This window comes from Capsicum annuum, chromosome 8 (genome assembly GCF_002878395.1).
Source record: "Capsicum annuum cultivar UCD-10X-F1 chromosome 8, UCD10Xv1.1, whole genome shotgun sequence".
Taxonomy (NCBI): Eukaryota; Viridiplantae; Streptophyta; class Magnoliopsida; order Solanales; family Solanaceae; genus Capsicum; species Capsicum annuum.
Window position 1 is genome coordinate 276,291 of NC_061118.1, and position 14,582 is coordinate 290,872.

The 14,582-nt window shown below is 36.5% G+C and overlaps 1 protein-coding gene and 1 pseudogene across 1 annotated transcript; both read left to right on the plus strand.

Moving 5' to 3' along the window:
- The first annotated feature begins 2,023 nt into the window (after window positions 1–2,023).
- On the plus strand, window positions 2,024–6,466 carry LOC107878987 (receptor-like protein Cf-9 homolog). Its single transcript, XM_016726123.2, has 3 exons — window positions 2,024–2,426; window positions 4,394–4,986; window positions 6,461–6,466. Exons 1-3 carry the CDS (start codon window positions 2,024–2,026, stop codon window positions 6,464–6,466), a joined length of 1,002 nt encoding a protein of 333 aa, XP_016581609.2.
- Window positions 6,467–8,469: 2,003 nt separating this feature from the next.
- Window positions 8,470–13,598, plus strand: LOC107878988 (annotated as a pseudogene).
- Window positions 13,599–14,582: the final 984 nt, after the last annotated feature.

Genomic DNA, 14,582 nt, shown 5'->3' on the forward strand with positions numbered 1-14,582 from the left:
ATAGACCATGATTTCGATGTGTTGATAGATCCCGATGCCATAAAATCCTATGCCAATACGGCATGTTAATTATTTGTGTAGCATATGAATCAGTTCAAGCTTGAATTTAGACCATAGGGGTCATTTAACTCAAGGACGAGTTGAAAACTACTTCGACCGATTAAGCTTAAGTGGACATTATAATTTGTGTCAAGGACGAGTTGAAAACTACTTCGACCGATTAAGCTTAAGTAGACATTATAATTTGTGTCAACTTCTATCGACCATGACTCTTTGTATATGTCGAATTAGAAAGCCTACTATGTGTAAAATGATAGGTTTCCGAGTTAGCTTTCCAACGATACCAATTTTGCTAAAATTTGGCACCCGAGCAAGAAGTTATGGCCTTTCAAAGTGATATGCGTCGCCTAACCAATCGCCCATGGCCACTGGAAAGCATAGGCGGTAGCCTAGGTGGCGCCTATGTAAACATAGGCGATATCCTAGGCGGCGCCTATGTAAACATAGGCGATGGAATGGGCGGCGCCTGTGTAAATGTTTCAAGTGACTTAAACACTCCGGTTTTGGGGAAAAATGGTTCTTTTCCACCCTCACTTAGCCCTAAACACGAAATTCAGTTCCAAAGACCCCAAAATACACCTTCATTCATCAAAAGTGCTCAAGGATTCTACTTAGGGTTTCAAAATAAAAACCCAAGCAACTCAAGATTCAACCGGGGGTTTTAGAAACTAATTGCATATTTGGAATCCCCAGAACGTAGGCTTCAAAAAGCACCTATAATCTTCGCATATAGAGGTATGTGGGGTTATCTCAAAAATCTCATGGGTTTTATGATATTGATTTGGCCCTTAGGCCTACTCCTAAAGTGGTTTGCTATATGATATATGTATATGCATGTATTCCGAAAAGATGTTAACTTGAGAGCATGAATGATATGAAATTTCCTCTCTTGATGTGAATTTATTTTAAATGTTCATATGATGTAAATTGTTTGAAAACATCTTGAAGAGCATGGCATGAAATGTTTTGAGAATTGATATGATTTTGACTTGAAAATGAGAGGGTTATTCATGTTGAATACAATGGTTGAATGAGAAGAATGATGTGATAATGATGGCTTGCAAGTTGGGTATGATGATACCCTACAGAGTATGACATGTGATTGATTTGAATAAAGTTTGAATGCATTGATTTTCGTGAGAAAGGTGGATGATCGAAGAAGGAGTTTGAGTGAAAGAGCTCATCGCTGAAAACCTTAGTTGCCGATGCGGGTCATATGATATTGTATCCTACTTGGGAGGATAATAAAATAATTGGGACATCTCACATAGGGATTCCCTGCGGTGTACTCACATGGGGGTATACCGGCTCTAAATCCTGGCGGCTACTTAGATTGGAGGCTTGGCCTCCGAGCACCAGAGGCGGATTCCACATAGCCATGGAATTACAATTGTAGGGTATTCCACCTAGCTCAATCGCATTACATTGGTATTGAAAACTTTTACATTATGCCCATGTGTTTTCAAATAATTTGATATGAAACTGCTTTATAATGGCTCTCAACTATATTGTGTAAAAATATTATATTTCTGTTTTGATTTCTCTGCGTACCAGTACTTTTGTATTGACCCCCTCCCCTCCTAAGTTCGAGGGAACAGTCTAGGGGTCCAGATAACCAGTAGATTCCTTCTGACAGATCGCAGAATCAAGTGGTGAGCCTTCTATATTTCGGAAGGCCTGATGTTTGCAGTTTAATTTATCATTTATTAGTTTTGGGTCTACTAGGGGCCTTGTCCCAGTTTTCAGATAGACATTTGTTTTAGTCAAGTAGAAGAGATTTCGCAGACGTTATAGAGATGTTGTGTTGAGATTGTGGGACATTATTCCCCATTATTATTTTCGCATGATCTTGACCATGTTTCCGTTATATTGTATATCTTCCGCATTTCTTTATCATATGAATTGTGTGCATGATTAGCGGACAGATAGGGTGTTTCGGGCCTCATGGTTCGGAATACTCATCATGGCCACGGCGCCGGTTCGGGTCATGACACTGAACCTATCTCATAATGGCTTGGAAGGTGTTATACCGGCATCATTGCACCAATTATCTGTACTTGAATCGTTGGATCTCTCATCCAACAAAATTGGCGGTGAAATTCCGCAGCAGCTTGCATCCCTCACATTCCTTGCAATCTTAAATCTCTCTCATAATCATCTTCTTGGATGCATTCCCAAAGGAAAACAATTTGATACATTTGAGAACAGTTCATACCAAGGGAATGATGGGTTACATGGATTGCCCCTCTCAAAGGATTGTGGTGGCGATGATGGGGTACCGCAAGCGACAACATTAGTTGAGCTAGATGATGAAGAAGAAGAAAATTTGATCAGTTGGCAAGAGGTTTTCATGGGTTTCGGTTGTGGTCTGGTTATTGGACTGTCCATAATATACATAATGTTGTCAACTCACTATCCAGACTGGTTTTCAAGGACGGTTGTAATAGTTGAACAGAGAATCGTTACTATAATGAAAAGATATTAGTGTGTAATTTGCAGGTATTCAACTTAATCTCTATCCTTCATAAGATTACATTTCATCCTTAAAGCTCTTAACGTTAATCCTTCGTTTTTGGAAATTGCAGGATTCAAGTCTAATATGTCGCTAGTGAAGCAAATATAAGTCTTCATCTTTCATAGATTGTGATTTTTTCCAAAGTGTATGTTACTTTATGAATAAAGGCATCATTTTTTTTATATAAATTTGAGACTCAGCCGGAATTGTTTTCATTTATTTAAAGTTGTTCTTGTACAGACAGTAGCCCAACTTCTGTTATTCCTTGCTATATAATCTATAGTAGTAATAACTTCAGCCTAATCATTACTTGAGTAATACGGCTAAACCACAATGTCAGTTTCACAATCAACATGAGGACTAACACACCAACAATGGCAAGAATACTTTGCTTCTCCCTTTGTTCATGGCCACAACTTGCACATCAACATGTTGTCCTGCATAACTAACGAATGGGGCAAACACGCGATGAATGTAATGAGTTATACTGTCATGACTAAAGTAGATACTGACTTGCAGTATTGCACATATGATTAACTAAATCGAGAAGTTACAAACACACAAAACTAGAAACAAAATTTTTTCCTAAAATTGACTTTACAAATATATAAACCAGACAATGAAACTAGCTAAGATGGTCTGCATTTTCCATAGTTGAAGCATATGTGTGGTTTTTTTGGCTTTGGCATTCCAACAGATTTTCAACTTTCTTTTTGGGATTTACCGATTTGTCTGTCCTCAATAACTAATTCTCGTTGACCACATTTCGTATGAATCATCGAATCAATACCTTATATGTTGTATTACGATCACCTCATATTGATAAAAAGTTTAAAGAACATTTTTTTTTTGAAAAAAAAAAAAGAAAGAATTTCTAATTGATGTCCACCCGAAGAGTCTGACCTACTTCCCGCCTGGAAGAACTGCTCATTAGCTAACCGGACTAGTGGGGGTAAACCTATAACCTAAAGTTTAATTTGTATTTAATTTATGAAATTTAATTTATTGTATAATTTATTAATCTAATACCAATTTATAAACTGTTAAATCTTGATCAACATTTACTTTAAACGATACTACATCTTCAAGATTATGAGTAGATGACCATAATCTTCAATGTACTAGTAACTCGATTATGTTGCTAGTTGCATGAGGCATGCCACTCATACATCCGATAACCCATTCTCCGATCCCTGCTATTCATAATCACACCCATCTCCGATTCCTACCCCATGGTTATCGAGGGAAGAGCCATCAGTGTTAAGTTTGTAAGATCCCGCCCGGAAGAACTGCTCATTAGCTAACAGGACTAGTGGGGGTGAACCTATGACCTAAACTTTGTATTTAACTTATGAAACTTAATTTATTGTATAATTTATTAATTTTGATCGAACTAATATATAAATTATTAAATCTTGAATCGACCTTTACTTTAGACGAGGGGTCTAAAACTTTTAGTTCAACGAAAATGAAACCAGTTCTTTAACACTAGATCAAAATCAAGTATATTCAATATGTGACATCAATATTACAATTTTCATTTTCATATTATTTTCTTCTTCATTTGTGTTTTAGTTGTTAAGAGAACCAAAACAAAGACCTTTTTTTGTATCAGACAAAATGCATGTGTTATTACAGGTGGAGGGACCGACCTTTGTGTTGTTTCTTTCATTTGAATTGAGAATGTGAACTATTGATAGTTTCCATCATTCGTTTTAGTCTTTACACATTGAATGTAATTGACATGACTGAAACTGACCGAAAATGACTTGAGAATGTGAACTGCTGACAGTTTCCTGCATCCATTCCTTGATTTAGGCAACAATGAGTTGAATGGCACATTTCCAAGTTGGTTGGGAGGCCTTCCTGATTTGAAGATTTTAAGTTTGAGATCAAATAAGTTGCACGGCCCTACAAGTGATTCAAGGACAGACAACTTGTTTGCTAAAATTCGAGTAATAGATTTCTCATCCAATGGATTCAGTGGAAATTTACCAGTGAGCCTTTTCGAGAATTTTCAAGCCTTAAAAAAAATTGGTGAGAACAGTGGAACCCGAGAGTATATAGCAGGTGATTATTCTGGTAACTATGCGAATATCTTGATAGTTACAACAAAGGGACTGGATCAGGAACTTCCTCGAGTTTTGACTACATATATGATTATCGATCTCTCAAGGAATAGATTTGTAGGTCATATTGCAAGCATTATTGGAGATCTCGTTGAACTCCGTATGCTAAACTTATCTCATAATGGCTTGGAAGGTATTATACCAGCATCGTTGCACCAATTATCCGTACTTGAATCGTTGGATCTCTCATCCAACAAAATAGGCGGTGAAATTCCACAGCAGCTTGCATCCCTCACATTCCTTGCAGTCTTAAATCTCTCTCATAATCATCTTTGTAGACACGTAATTTTGTCCTTTCCCGAAAATATTTTAATCATTTTTATTTATTTATTTATTTATTTTAAAATTTTTATTTTTATTTTATTCACCTTACCATACTTTTGTTTAATTGATAATTTCTCCTAAAAAAAAAAAAGAATTGAAAATAATTAAATGCATAGCATCTTTGCCACCTCACTATGCCACCTCAACACCTCACTTTCCATTTTTCATTGGATACATGCAAAAGGTACACACCCTACTCATTTTTCCACACGCCACCTTCATCTTTCCACATGTCACACTAACTTTTCCACATGCCACACACTTATTCCCAAAAGCCACCAATTATATGCTTCCATATAGGATAATAAATAAAGAAAAAGAAAAACCAAATAAAAAATATAAAAAATAAATTCTAAAAGGGGAAAAGGGGGAGGCTCATTCTTTCATTATCATCTTCTCTACAATAACAACAATCACCAAACGATCTTCCTCACAAGAAGAACCAAAAAAACTGAGGGAGAGAAGAGAGAATCACGCGAGAGAGAAAAAAAATAGAGAGAGAAACAATATCGTGAACAGTATTGTGAATAGTACCGTGAACAGTACATGAACAGTGTCGATTTTCGGGTTCGATTGGATTTACGGAGCTTCAGTTTTGGGTCTCAAATTTTTCAATACGTAGTTGGAGTTCGTCATTGTTGAGGTCCTATTAGGAATTCTATAGTACGGTCTTTCTTGATTTTATTATCAATGAAATCGATTCTTCAAAGGTCCATCTCTCAACTCTACTTTTTTATTATATCGAATTTGGTTAATATCATGATTTTGTGATGCGGTTTTGAATATTTCGAGAAAAATGTTAATTGTTGTTTTGGCTATGAATGATTGGTATGCTTAAATGTTTGAATCTTCTTTGGGGTATGTGTAGTTGGTTTCGGATTTTGAAAAGTGATTTGATAGTCGAACTGGTTTAATAATGTGGTTAAAAATGAATTTGGGGGATAAAATTGAGAAATTGATAAAAAAGTTGAATTTAGATTAGCTTTGATTTATTGTTGTTTTGTTTAATTCGTAATGAGTATGAATATTGTTGGAATGTGATAAAATTATGATATGTTGAAATAGATAGGCGAATGTTGGTTCGGGTAGGCAAAAATTTAGAAATAAGTTTTCTTGTTGATTGTTTGAATGTAGAATTTGAGTTGAACGGTTTGATTTTAGTTCTTGCATTTGGAAATGTATTCATTTAATCAGGGAATGCCCTGCGATCACTTGTATTTATTCGCCGGGGAATACCCCAAAGTATTTTGTATTTGAAGGACGTCTGTGATGGAGGCCCGAGGCATCGGGTAGCATGGAAGCGTAGTATAAAATTAGTGTAGGGTAGAATAGGATTTACATTTTCTTATTCTTTTTCTATTTTGGACTGTATAATTGGACTGGACATTGTTTTTAGATTTGTTTGCTTGATTGATCGTTTTATTTATGTTAGGTGTGATTTATACATTCATAGTGTCCAAATTAGCCGATATACGCCACCAAGTGACCGTGGTCGAACTATGGGATCGAGGGGTGCCTAACACCTTCCCCTCGGTCAACAGAATTCTTTCACCAGAATCTCTGTTCGCGAATCATTTTAAAAGAGTCAAAATTATTTTTTGAAAAAGGATTTCCAATGGTAACTTGGCACACCAGATTATGCCAAGTGGCGACTCTGAGTTTTGAATGTAAAAGGTCCTTTTCGAAACAAATTATCTTCATATTATCACTTTAATAATAAAAACCCTTTCTAACCTTAAATAATCTTTTTGAGAGTCAAAAAAAGGGGTGACAAGAGCTGTCACACCCCTTTTTTCCACTCCCAAAAAGAATTAATTTTTAAGTTTCAAAAGGGTTTTATTATTAAAGTGACAAAAGATGAAAATTATTTCGAAAAAGGATTCATTAGTTTCAAAACTCAGAGTCGCCACTTGACATAAATCAGGTGTGCCAAGTCACCCATGGATATCCTTTTTCAAAACGATTTTGATTCTATAAAACTGATTCGCAAACAAAAATTTCGGCTAAGAAATTCTGTTGACCGAGGGGAAGGTGTTAGGCACCCCTCGATCCCGTGGTTCGACCACGGTTTCTTGGTGGAGTATATCTAAGAATGGTGAAGTCCCTCTTAGTGCCTCAGGAAAACAAAAAAACACTTTTCATCATTCACAGGGTATGTAGACTTTTGTGACTCTCAAAGTCTAAAAGTCTATACATCATTTATTACTCTTCATTCTGGCCAACCAAACTTTTCTGAATTTTAGACTTTTGAGAGGTTTTCGCCATAGTCTATACTCCAACTAATGATCTTATAATCTTTTAATGAATTAGTGGTGTTAAGTATATGAACAACAGGTCATGTCTGGAGTCATGAATTGCCTTCCATTGGTAGGGTACATTTCGTGGAAATTTGATTCCATTAAACTCAAGGTGTTTCTTTTTTCCAATTCTTGACTTAAACGTCTTCGCCAGAGTCTTTCTCTCCCCTCTAAAAGTCAAAATTTATTATAATCAGAGTTAATAGTCCAAATGGCCACTCAACTATAACTATTTTACTTAGAGAGTCACTCAAGCAATTTAATTATTTTTTCCATTAAAATTTATTTTTATGAATTTTTTATTAAAAACTAATATTCTAAATCTTAAAAAATTGCACAAAGCATAGGACTTTTTCAAGAATTCAACGTCGTCTACGCCAATTGTCCCTCTTAATATAGACTTTTCTTTGTCCTTTAAGAAACGGACAGTCTGGTAGGGTACAAAGCAAGTCTCCACTCCAAGTTTTAAATACGTTCTTGGAAAATTGGTTCTATCAAACTCGATGTGCTTTTATTTTTCTTCCAATTCTTGACTTGAAATGTCTTCGTCAAAGTCTCTACACCAAAAAGCATGATGTAGATGGTTTAATCTAATGCAAGCATTAATAACTATTTCCAAGGCTTCCCTTCACTTTCCTTTTTCTTATAAGAATTTATATTGATCAAATAATTGTTTCCTTCTGTTAGAGATCACATTTAAAGTGAATTTTTCTGCATTATGTATGATAGTTATATCTAGTAGTACTATTTTATAAATAAGTTTAACAATTTGGTTTGAACTAATTGCAGAAATTTGGGATTGTGACATTTTCAACTGAGGAAGTACCAAAGAAAATTGTATTATTAGAAGTGATAGGATCTTTGTATTGTAGCTTTTGTTTGAGATCTTTGTATTGTAGCTTTTGTTTGAGATCTTTGTATTGTAGCTTTTGTTTTGACCTTTCTATGCAATGACTTGACTTGAGAATTTGGAATTTTTGATATTTTCCAACATTCATTTGGATTCTTGTGCAACGACTCGTACATTGACTTGAGATAGTTACGGTTATTTTTTCACTATAAAACTAGCACCGAATAAGTCTTGATGTTAATTTTAAATTTGACTGAGAATGACTTGGTGACCTTCGTGAAATTTCTTACTTCAAAGAAATAGCACTAGATTTTTTCTTCGGTTAATTTCTACTATATATACCTCATCGAAATTATTGAATAGAGACACAAAGCAAACATTTCTTGATTTCTACTCTAACAACTTAATTAGTTTTCATCATTTTAGTGGAGCAATGGGTTACGTAAAACTTGTACTATTTTTTATGCTATATCCCTTTCTCTTTCAACTTGCTTTCTCCTCATCCTTACCTCATTTGTGCCCCAAAGATCAAGCTCATGCTCTTCTGCAATTCAGGCACATGTTTACCATCAATCTTAATGCTTCTCATTATTGTTACCATCCAATAACTCTTTCATGGAACAAGAGCACAGATTGTTGCTCATGGAATGGAGTTCATTGTGACGAGACGACGGGACAAGTAATTGAGCTTGACCTCTCTTGCTGCGGACTTCAAGGCAAATTTCATTCCAACAGTAGCCTGTTTCAGCTCTCCAGTCTCAAACGGCTTGATTTATCTTATAATTATTTCTCTGGATCGCTCATTTCACCTAAATTTGGTGAGTTATCTAGCTTGACGCATCTTTATTTGGAGTATTCAGGTTTTACAGGTCTAATCCCAGCAGAAATCTCTCACCTTTCTAAATTATACTCTCTTCGTATATGGAGTGACGATCCGTATGTGCTTAGACTCGATCCTTATAATTTTGAACTGCTCCTCAAGAACTTGACCCAATTAAGATATCTTAAACTGGACTCTGTGAACATCTCTTCCACCATTCCTTTAAATTTCTCTTCTTATTTAACAATTCTACGGCTCCCACGCACACAGTTACGTGGGGTACTGCCCGAAAGAGTTTTCCACCTTTCCAACTTAAAATACCTTGATTTATCATCCAATTCCCTAACTGGTCCAATTTCATCCAACGTAAGTGGACTCCAAAACCTAAAATACCTCGACTTGTCATCAAACTACTTGAATGGGACTATACCTTCCTGGATATTCTCCCTCCCGTCACTAATATATTTAGAGTTGACCAATAACTCTTTCAGAGGAAAAATCCAGGAGTTCAAGTCCAAAACATTGGCTGTCGTTTCTGTAAATCAAAATCAGTTGCAAGGTCCTATTCCAAAGTCACTCCTAGACAAGCAGGATCTACAATTTCTTACTCTTTCTCAAAATAATTTCAGCGGACAGATTCCTTCAGCCGTCTGCAATCTGAAAACACTGATAATGCTAGATTTGGGAAGTAATAATTTGAACGGAACAATCCCACAATGTTTGGGTGAGATGAGTGATCTTGAGGTTTTGAGTTTAAACAACAATCGTCTCAGTGGAACAATCAATACAACTTTTACTACTGAAAACCGACTCTGCATCATTAACTTGTACGGGAATAAGCTGAAGGGGAAAGTTCCTCCATCGTTGATCAATTGCAGACGTTTGGAATTCCTTGATTTAGGCAACAATGAGTTGAATGACACATTTCCAAGTTGATTGGGAGGCCTTCCTGATTTGAAGATTTTAAGTTTGAGATCAAATAAGTTGCACGGCCCTATAAGTGATTCAAGGACAGACAACTTGTTTCCAAAAATTGGAGTAATAGATCTCTCATCCAATGGATTCAGTGGAAATTTACCAGTGAGCCTTTTTGAGAATTTTCAAGCCATAAAAAAAATTGGTGAGAACAGTGGAACCCGAGAGTATATAGCAGGTGATTATGCGAATATCTTGATAGTTACAACAAAGGGACTGGATCAGGAACTTCCTCTAGTTTTGACTACATATACGATTATCGATCTCTCAAGGAATAGATTTGAAGGTCATATTCCAAGCATTATTGGAGATCTCGTTGGACTCTGTATGCTGAACCTATCTTATAATGGTTTGGAAGGTATTATACCACCATCATTGCACCAATTATCCGTACTTGAATCGTTGGATCTCTCATCCAACAAAATAGGCGGTGAAATTCCACAACAGCTTGCATCCCTCACATTTCTTGCAGTCTTAAATCTCTCATAATCATCTCGTTGGATGCATTCCCAAAGGAAAACAATTTGATACGTTTGAGAACAGCTCATACCAAGGGAATGATGGGTTACGTGGATTGCCCCTCTCAAAAGATTGTGGTGGCGATGATGGGGTACCGCAACCGACAACTCCAGTTGAACTAGATGATGATAAAGAGGAAGAAGGAGATTTGATCAGTTGGCAAGTGGTTCTCATGGGTTTCGGTTGTGGTCTGGTTATTGGACTGTCCATAATATACATAATGTTGTCAACTCACTATCCAGTCTGGTTTTCGAGACTTTCTAATTGATGTACGTCGTAGAGACCAGTCTACTTCCCGCCCGAAAGAACAACTCATTAGCTAGCTTGACTAGTGATGGTGAGCCTATGAACTACAATTTGTACTTTTCACTTATGAAATTTAATTTAATGTGTAATTTATTAATTTGGATAGAACCAATATATAAATTATTAAATCTTGAATCAATCGTTACTTTAAACGAGGGATCTTAAGTTTTCTAGCCTTCTCAGCGACAACCTGCATTCAGATATAATAGCACTGTAAGTGATACAAGATAAACAACGGAAACACGAAACAAACACTCAAAACAGTCCACAAGTTCAAGAGAACCGAGGACCTTTTGAGTGACCCCTCTCGGTTTCAAGATCTACAACAAGAACATAATGTAATGAGGTGATTAACACCTATTTTCAGCGGACAACAAACTAGATTAACAACACGAGAATGAATAATACGAAGAACAATAACAATATTATTAAGAACAACAAACACACGGCTACAAGAAACAAAGGGGTAGATAGATAGACTACACAAAGATGTAATATTAAGAACCCAAAAGCTTATTCCAATCTTGGACCCTTAACACCACACACAATGATTCAGCCATCTCTTACGTTGAAACAAGAGGGACCTCGATCTCCTAAGCATCCAATGTTTCCAAGCTTGAATCCAACACGAGTGATTCCACACTCAAGTTGATTTCCCTAGTTACTATGTTTCGGCCAAGAGGCCATTCTCTCAAGAGAGGGTGTTTCACTGTTACAACTTTCAATATTCAATCAAACTAATTACTAAATCCCTACATCATTCTATTTATAGTGTATTACAAATAATAGGTAAAATGATCAAAAGGTCACTTTAATGAAATGTGACCAAGGGCGCCCTTGAAGTGCAAGTTTAGGGTCGGTTTTGGTGTGATCCAAGGCCTTCTCCACACTTCACTTGGACTCTTTATTGGACGGGTCCAACGCATTCTCACATAAGTGCATCCTCGTGGTCGTACCCGTATCAGTAAGGGATATGTCCAGTTTGTAGTATAGGAATAACCTCTTTGATTTTGAGTCCGTGGAGATTTCTAGTGGTGTCAAGTTGTTCTCTGCTACAATTTTTAATCCCTGCATAACAACTAGTAACTTGATTATGTTGTCAGCTGCGTTAGGAATGTCCCTCATACATCTTTACTATTCAAATCACACCTGGTGTACCTCCTATCCCATGGTTATCGATGGAAGAACCATCAGTGTTAAGTTTATTTCTATATGTCTAGCTGCAACTGAGCTGTCTTCCAGCAGTTGTTCCGTTGTTGATTCTTGTTTGTCCCTTATACGTATCTATATCTCATTAGTATAGAGTTATCCCGTTAGATAGTGAAGTCGTTTCTTTTGAAGATACGAACTTGCTTCTGATCCCATTTGGCCTCCAACGCGAACTTTTTCACTCCAAAAAAGTGTCCTATTTCCAAGAAAACTAACCTTTCTGCACATCATCAAACCAATGACTTGAGCAATAACTCTTTCAGTGGAAAAATTCACGAGTTCAAGTTCAACTCCAAAACATTGTATTCATTTGTTCTAAAACAAAATCAGCAGCAAGGTCCTATTCCAAAGTCACTCCTAGACCTGCAGGGGCTATATGCTCTTAGCATTTCTCAAAATAATCTCAGTGGACAGATTGCTTCAGCCGTCTGCAATCTGAAAACACTGACAGTGCTAGACTTGGGAAGCAATCATTTGAACGGAACAATCCCACAATGTTTAGGTGAGATGAATGAACTTCAGGTTTTGGATTTAAACAACAATCGTCTCAGTGGAACAATCAATACAACTTTTACTACTGAAAACCGACTCCGCATCATTAACTTTACGGGAATAAGCTGAAGGGAAAGTTCCGCCATCGTTGATCAATTGCAGACGTTTGGAATTCCTTGATTTAGGCAACAATGAGTTGAATGACACATTTCCAAGTTGGTTGGGAGGCCTTCCTGATTTGCAGATTTTAAGTTTGGGATCAAATAAGTTGCACGGCCCTATAAAAGATTCAAGGACAAACAACTCATTTGCTCAAATTCGAGTAATAGATCTCTCATCCAAAGGATTTAGTGGAGATTTACCAGTGAGCCTTTTTGAGAATTTTCAGGCCATGAAAATCATTGGTGAGAACAGTGGAACCCGAGAGTATATAGCTGATTATTATTCTGTTTATTACACAAATACTTTGATAGTTACAACAAAGGGATGGGATCGTGAATTTTTTCATTTTCTGACAACAAACATAATTATCAATTTCTCAAGAAATAGATTTGAAGGTTATGTCTCAAGCATTATTGGAGATCTCGTTGGACTCCGTGCGCTGAATCTATCTCATAATGGCTTGGAAGGTGTTACACCAACATCCCTGCAACGTTTATCTGTACTTGAATCATTGGATCTCTCATCCAACAAAATAGGCGGTGAAATTCCACAACAACTTGCATCCCTCACATTTCTTGCAGTATTAAATCTCTCTCAGAATCATCTTGTTGGATACATCACCAAAGGAAAACAATTTAATACGTTTGAGAACAGTTCATACCAAGGGAATGATGGGCTACGTGGATTGCCACTCTCAAAAGATTGTGGTGGAGATGATGGGGTACCGCAAGCGGAAACTCCAGTTGAGCTAGATGATGAAGAAGAAGAAGGAGATTTGATCAGTTGGCAAGAGGTTCTCATGGGTTTCGGTTGTGGTCTGGTTATTGGACTGTCCATAATATACATAATGTTGTCAACTCACTATCCAGTATGGTTTTCGAGGATGGTGGTAAAATTTGAAAATATAATTGCTACGAGAATGAAAAGATATTAGCGTGTAACTTGCAGGTATTCAACTTAATCTCTATCCTTCATAACATTACGTTTCATCCTTAAAGCTCTTAACCTTAATCCTTCATTTTTGGAAATTGCAGGATTCAAGTCTGATATGTCGCCGGTGATGCAAATACAAGCCTTCATCTTTCATAGATTTTGATTTTTTGCAAAGTGTATGTTACTTTATGAATAAAGACATCATTTTTTTTCTTAATTTGAGACTCAGCCGGAATTGTTTTCATTTATTTAAAGTTGTTCTTGTACAGTAGCCCAACTTCTATATGTTTAGTAGTAATAATTTTAGCCTAATCATTACTTGAGTAATATGACTCAACCACAATGTCAGTTCATAAATTCGTGAAGCTAGTTCCCCTCAAGAAAAGGCATTTTATTGAACGTAAAGACGAAAACATTTACAAGGAAAGAAGAACTGAATGTAGAGTTGCAGTTCCTTCTAAGTCGTGTTTAAACAATGGAGAAGTAAAGGATGAAGGGGTCTCAAAAAGAATAGCGTAGATCACGCCATTGCCCTCCCAGTAAGATCGAAGTGGCAGATTTATGGCGTGATCAAGTAACTCAGTCTCACAATCAACTTGTGGACTAACACACCAACAATTGCAAGAAAACTTTGCTTCTCCCTTGTGGGCTAGGCCTTGCAAATAGAAAAAGATGTTTAATATAGTTGGACCTAACGAATCAGTAGTATTGAATATATGAAGAACATGATGCCATGTCTGGACTCCTGCATTGTCTTCCATCAGCAGGTAAATTCTCGTGAAAAATTGGCTCGACCTAGCACACTCTGTAAGGCGCTGTATGCATACTAGATTTCCATCGTAACCTTCATGCATTAGCAAAATGACGACCTATTCTTAATATATAAAGTTATAAACAAACCACACAGATTCAAAAGCATAGTAGAGCTAGCACACTTGTAATGTTACTGTCAAGGGATATACACCAAGTAATACTCTTATCCTCACCAATT